Source organism: Bicyclus anynana, chromosome 22 (assembly GCF_947172395.1).
Source record: "Bicyclus anynana chromosome 22, ilBicAnyn1.1, whole genome shotgun sequence".
NCBI classification, from domain to species: domain Eukaryota; kingdom Metazoa; phylum Arthropoda; class Insecta; order Lepidoptera; family Nymphalidae; genus Bicyclus; species Bicyclus anynana.
The window spans coordinates 11577246-11582467 of NC_069104.1; the positions used below are offsets into that span (position 1 = coordinate 11577246).

The 5222-nt window shown below is 31.2% G+C and overlaps 1 protein-coding gene across 1 annotated transcript; it reads right to left on the bottom strand.

The window, feature by feature from the left end:
- Window positions 1–272: 272 nt before the first annotated feature.
- On the bottom strand, window positions 273–4410 carry LOC112051286 (cyclin-dependent kinases regulatory subunit-like). Its single transcript, XM_024089867.2, has 3 exons — window positions 4312–4410; window positions 1441–1598; window positions 273–690 (listed from the first exon to the last, which is right to left on the bottom strand). Exons 2-3 carry the CDS (start codon window positions 1497–1499, stop codon window positions 459–461), a joined length of 291 nt encoding a protein of 96 aa, XP_023945635.1. The 5' UTR covers window positions 1500–1598; window positions 4312–4410; the 3' UTR covers window positions 273–458.
- Between the last annotated feature and the right edge of the window lie 812 nt (window positions 4411–5222).

The window sequence follows — 5222 nt, forward strand, 5'->3', positions numbered from 1 at the left end:
TTTTTTTGCTTTAATTGTTATGATGTTACAATAAATATGAACTTAAAGATATCACATATTTTGATTTTGATGTCAATTCTCTCACCTGGAATATCAGTGACATTTTGACATAATTTTGGCTATTCACTAACTTTATCACTATTAAAATTAAAACTACCAAGTGGTTTTTCATTGATAATAGCATATTATCTATATATATAATTATTACAGGGATTGGAAATTTTTTTTTTTTTTTAGAGAATAGCCCACTATATGTTATATACAATCGTCCCTGTAGAGCGAAAAGTCATTGAAAACCACTGTTTTATCAATCAGCTTTTAAAGTTTTTGATAATTTTAATATTCATAATTTTTTATGCTATTCTCAAATAGCAATTGTGGGACTTGATGACTTTTTGCTCTACAGGGCTATATACTATTTCTATTAGATTATTTAAATTATTTGCTCAGACCTTATATTAACACTTTATTTCACTAAGTGATGAATCATCTAACCTTTGTTCTAAATTTTTAGGGGTTGGTACATCAGTCCTAAGTCTACGGAACAATAGTACATGAGGCTCCGGGTTATGTACCATGAAGTGTAGCCAGCCAGGGCTCTGTTGGACTCCGAGGTTACGCCATTCTGTCTCAGTCATTAAATGGGACTTTGGTACGAGACGGGCCATGTCTGGTGGTAGGTGAACATGCCTGGAAGTCAAAAAATCATGTTAGAATGATTCAATTACATCACACATTGTATTATTTGCCTTGTTAACTATTTTTGGTCTAAACAAATCAAATAATATTATTAGACAATGGTGATAATAATTAGTCGAAAAATTATAATTAAATTGGATTTTTAATTTTTTTTTGTTTTTATTTCTGCAACAATTCTATTTTAATTTCTGGCAATAATATTATAACAATCACATCTTCTTTTAAAATAATGTACGTGGATTCTTAAACATACATTTTAAAATGTATACTGACTATGAACAGTCATTATTTTTATTTGTTTAAGATGACTATGCTGCTTAAGATAGATGAAGAGGTCCTGGGTTCTGGTCATGGGTTGTTACCTTCCTAACCAGTGTAAAGTCATTACAAACCATGAAATTAATGATTCAAAAGTGCTTGTAAACTAAACCTATTTAAAATAAATGAATTTTGATTTTAAACTTTTAGCTTTTATAGCTGAGAAAGGCCTGGATATCACAGGCCATAGATTTCATCATCACTTACAATCAGGTGAGTTTGTAGTCAAGGGCCAACTTGTAAAGAAAAATAAAAAGAAGTTTATTTTAATCATTATTTGCTATCAAACACTCATTGAAAATGTTATGACTTGAAACTACCCAATTTTCACTATAGTAAGACCATTAAAGGGCATTAAGTTATTCTTTTTAGTTAATCCGTGATACAATTTAATAAACTTTAATAAAACTTACGAAAACAAACCTGTACTCGTAAACATCATCATAATATCTTTCAGAATACACTACTGAGTCTTCAGGCATTTTATTATTAATAATTTATAGATAATGTATGAATACTTTGAATCAGAGGACTATTTTATGAACACTTTAATCTTGCATCACATAAACTGAAGCACCATTTATAGTCCACAACTTTAGGCTTTTTACACAACCATATCACTTCTCAAAAAGGTTCTTTTAGGGCGACACTTTTCGTTTCGATTCACATACATTGTATTTTTAATAATAAGCTTTACGGCTCTGGGTTCTAACCCTTTTGAGCCCGGATTCACAAACAATAAATTAATTATCTCGGACCAATAATAGAAGGACCTACCTCGCAAGACGTTACCTCTCTGTCAAAGAATCAACGATATATCTATATAGAGCGGGGCATTTAGAAGTGTTTGTAAAATCGACTGGGATAGTTGAGCGGCTAACGCGTGTAAAAAAACTAACAAACGCGTTAGATTGTTCGATTGTATCGATGTTTCATTGTTGTAATCGTTTTCGTCGTCTAAAAAACTCCCTAAATATTCCGGTTTGTGTAGTAAGTAGTTCAATGGCATAAAAAACGGCCAACAACTTCTAATTCAGTAAAAGATGACGTGACGTTCAATTTGAAAATATTTCTATTTTATTTTTGTTATTCTTTACATGTTAGCCCTTGATTTCAGTCTCACCTGATGGTAAGTGATGATGCAATCTAAGATGGATGGTATGATTTCTACACGACATCATACCGGAACGCTAAATCGCTTAGCGATACGTTTTGTAGGTAGGGTGGTAACCAGCCAGACCTGGCACAATTAAGAAATTCTCAATCGGCCCAGCCGGGGATCGAACCTAGGTCCTCCGTCTTGTAAATCCACCGCGCGTACCAGTGCGCCACGGAGGTCGTCAAAAACATAATTATAATTTATAATAAATTTGTAATAAAAACAATATCTAAAAGAAAAATCGATTCTATTCTTCTAACGAACGAACGAACAGAACATCAATCCATTAATTTAACGTTCTGTGTACAGATTATATTATTCTTGTTAAATATTTTATTATTTATTCTTGTTAAATATTTTCAATGACTGAGTTTACCTCGTCCCTTTCAAAAAACGACAGACAATTTTGTTGCTGCATTTGGGTGCGATGCATTTCCATTTCTAATTCCTCTATGTTAAATATATAGAGTTTGCACAAAAACAATACAAACGACATAAAAAGAACCCAAGCAGACATGAGTCACAAACCATTATGAAAAATAAAGATATTGAGTTTTATGGGTATTAAATGTGCATTTATAAAATTAAATAATAACTTTAATAATTTTTATAAATGTCGTATTTTCATATCAAAAGAAGATGTTTTCTTTTATTTTAATGTGAATTTTACCTTTCATTTATTGCAGAAATACCCTATACTATGATTATTTTTTTGATTTTGTGTTATTAAGTGAAAGAAGATTTGACATTTCACACACACACACTTCACAGCACAAAACACTACTTTATTTGTTGTCTGTGACTAATACTCCTACCTCACAGTATTCGTTAACTAAATCCAGACTGTTGGGCGTATTTTCTTCCTTTGTAATTTTTATTATTTCGTTTTGTTCTCGTTTCGTTGTTGTTGTTAATTATTGTTTATTTGTTGTTTGTTTTTCGCGCGTATCTTGTATGTATTATTTATTACCTCATATCTTCGAAACCGCTGAACGGATTTACGTAATTCAGATATCCTTAGATTTGTTTTAATAACCCAAGTGTTCTTAGATAGGTGAAATTAAAAAAAAACCAACAAGACGACTGTGAGATGCTATAGAATCGAGGTGATTTTTTTATAAATATTGCAACAAGGGAATCAAATTCAAGGGCTTTTTGTGAGAATTTCAAAATGGTATATAATGGCCAAAAAAAAACTACAATTAGAAAAACGTTATTTATTAATTGTATATACATAATACGCGAGGCGGACGACTATAAGGTTTATGAAGTGTAGTTATAAAATACCTTAAATAGACTAAATTAAATATATTGATTATAAAACTCGACATGTGCGAGTCGGATTCGCCCACCGAGGGTTCCGTAGATTTTTTTGAATATTTACTTATCCTCGATTGGACGTAGGTATACACTATCGTACTTTGTAACAAACGTAACAAATAAATCCGAAATTCACCATCTATCTAACTAAAAATTATGAAATAAAATAATTAAATAAACGAATAACCCGACTGCATAAATGATACAAAAACTGATTAAACTAAAGTGGGGACCTATTAAAAAATTTAGACGTAAATCATTATATTCAATATAATAGGTCCCGACTGTTTTCTAATTTTTTTCTACACTTCTGGACTGAACTTGTTTTTTTTCTTTTCAGTTTTTGTATCATATAGGCAGTCGGGTTTTTTATTTGTTTAATTAATTTTATTTAGTTTAGTACGAAAATGAGTGAAGCGGAGCCTGGTACTAGCCGGAGCAGTTATTCCGCATTGCTATCGTTTCCGTCACCAAAAAAGAAACGTACGAAGCTATCACCCTTATCGTCCTCCGAGAAAACCGTTTTGATTAATGTGTTTAAATATGTCGAGGATACCTTATGCTTGCTTATACATAATAAAAAACAAAACTATAAGGGTTCTTTATTGACTACGGAACCCTGAATATAAGTGAAACATTATCTGTTAGATAAATAACAGGATATAGGAATATAGAATAAAAAAAATATTGGTTATCAAAGGAAGTTTTATTTCATGACAATATTCGTAAATAATGCTGTAGTAAAATGTTGAGCACCCCTGAGTCAGCTGTTTTTGTTTATTTACATTGTTTAAAATACCTACCCGATCTGACTATAAATTTTTCTATCGAATTCAAAACGAATCACGACATTTAAAATATGCAGCATATTGGAAAATATCGAATTTCCAGCTGTTCAATTCAAATGTGTAATGTGTTCCTCGCAACTGTCAAATGTGACACATGACAATGACATTACATTCGAAATTCTTGACGTTGGTCGTTCCAGAAACATAAGTTTTTTGAAATGTATATATTTTTTTACTTTATTAATATAAGATAAAAATTATTTACTTCAGTTATTTTACATTAACTTACTCATGTTGTTAAAAAATATGTACACAAATATTGTATTGTGCCTAAATTATTTTATTTTTTGACCATTTACTTACTGAATGTAAGAGGCCGTACAGACTACTCTAATTATTCTAGTCGTGGAACAATTTTTGGGTGGTAAATCCAAAAATTGTTCGTACTCGACTAAAATACTAAAGTCCGAACTAGGCCTAAGATTGATTTAAGCGGGAAAGTCAATTCCATAGATCTCTTTACTTGTCTATGGTCAAGTCTTAGTAAGTTTGTAGAACAGAACTAGAATTTGGCGGGAAAATCGTATGTATCACATGTAGCTCTCGTTTCATTTTTAATGTTAAGCTGCATTTTAGAGTTTTATTTCTTATAGTAGAATGCATTATATTCAAATATAAATAATCTTTCTTCAAATTCTGTAAAGGTGCACAAGTAAGGTGGCCAACTTTTTTAAAGTTTGAATGCCGGACTTTTTGTGGATAGGCTTAGGTTTGAATTTTAGTCAAAATTACATAAAAACATACAACTTAGGTACAAAAGTCAAATGCCTTTGTACTTATATCACACTAATTTTTAAATCAAAAACAATTCAATCACTCGCGCGCGCGCCTCTCCCGCTCTTACGCCTCATGTGTTCTGTAGAGAGAAAGAGAGAACG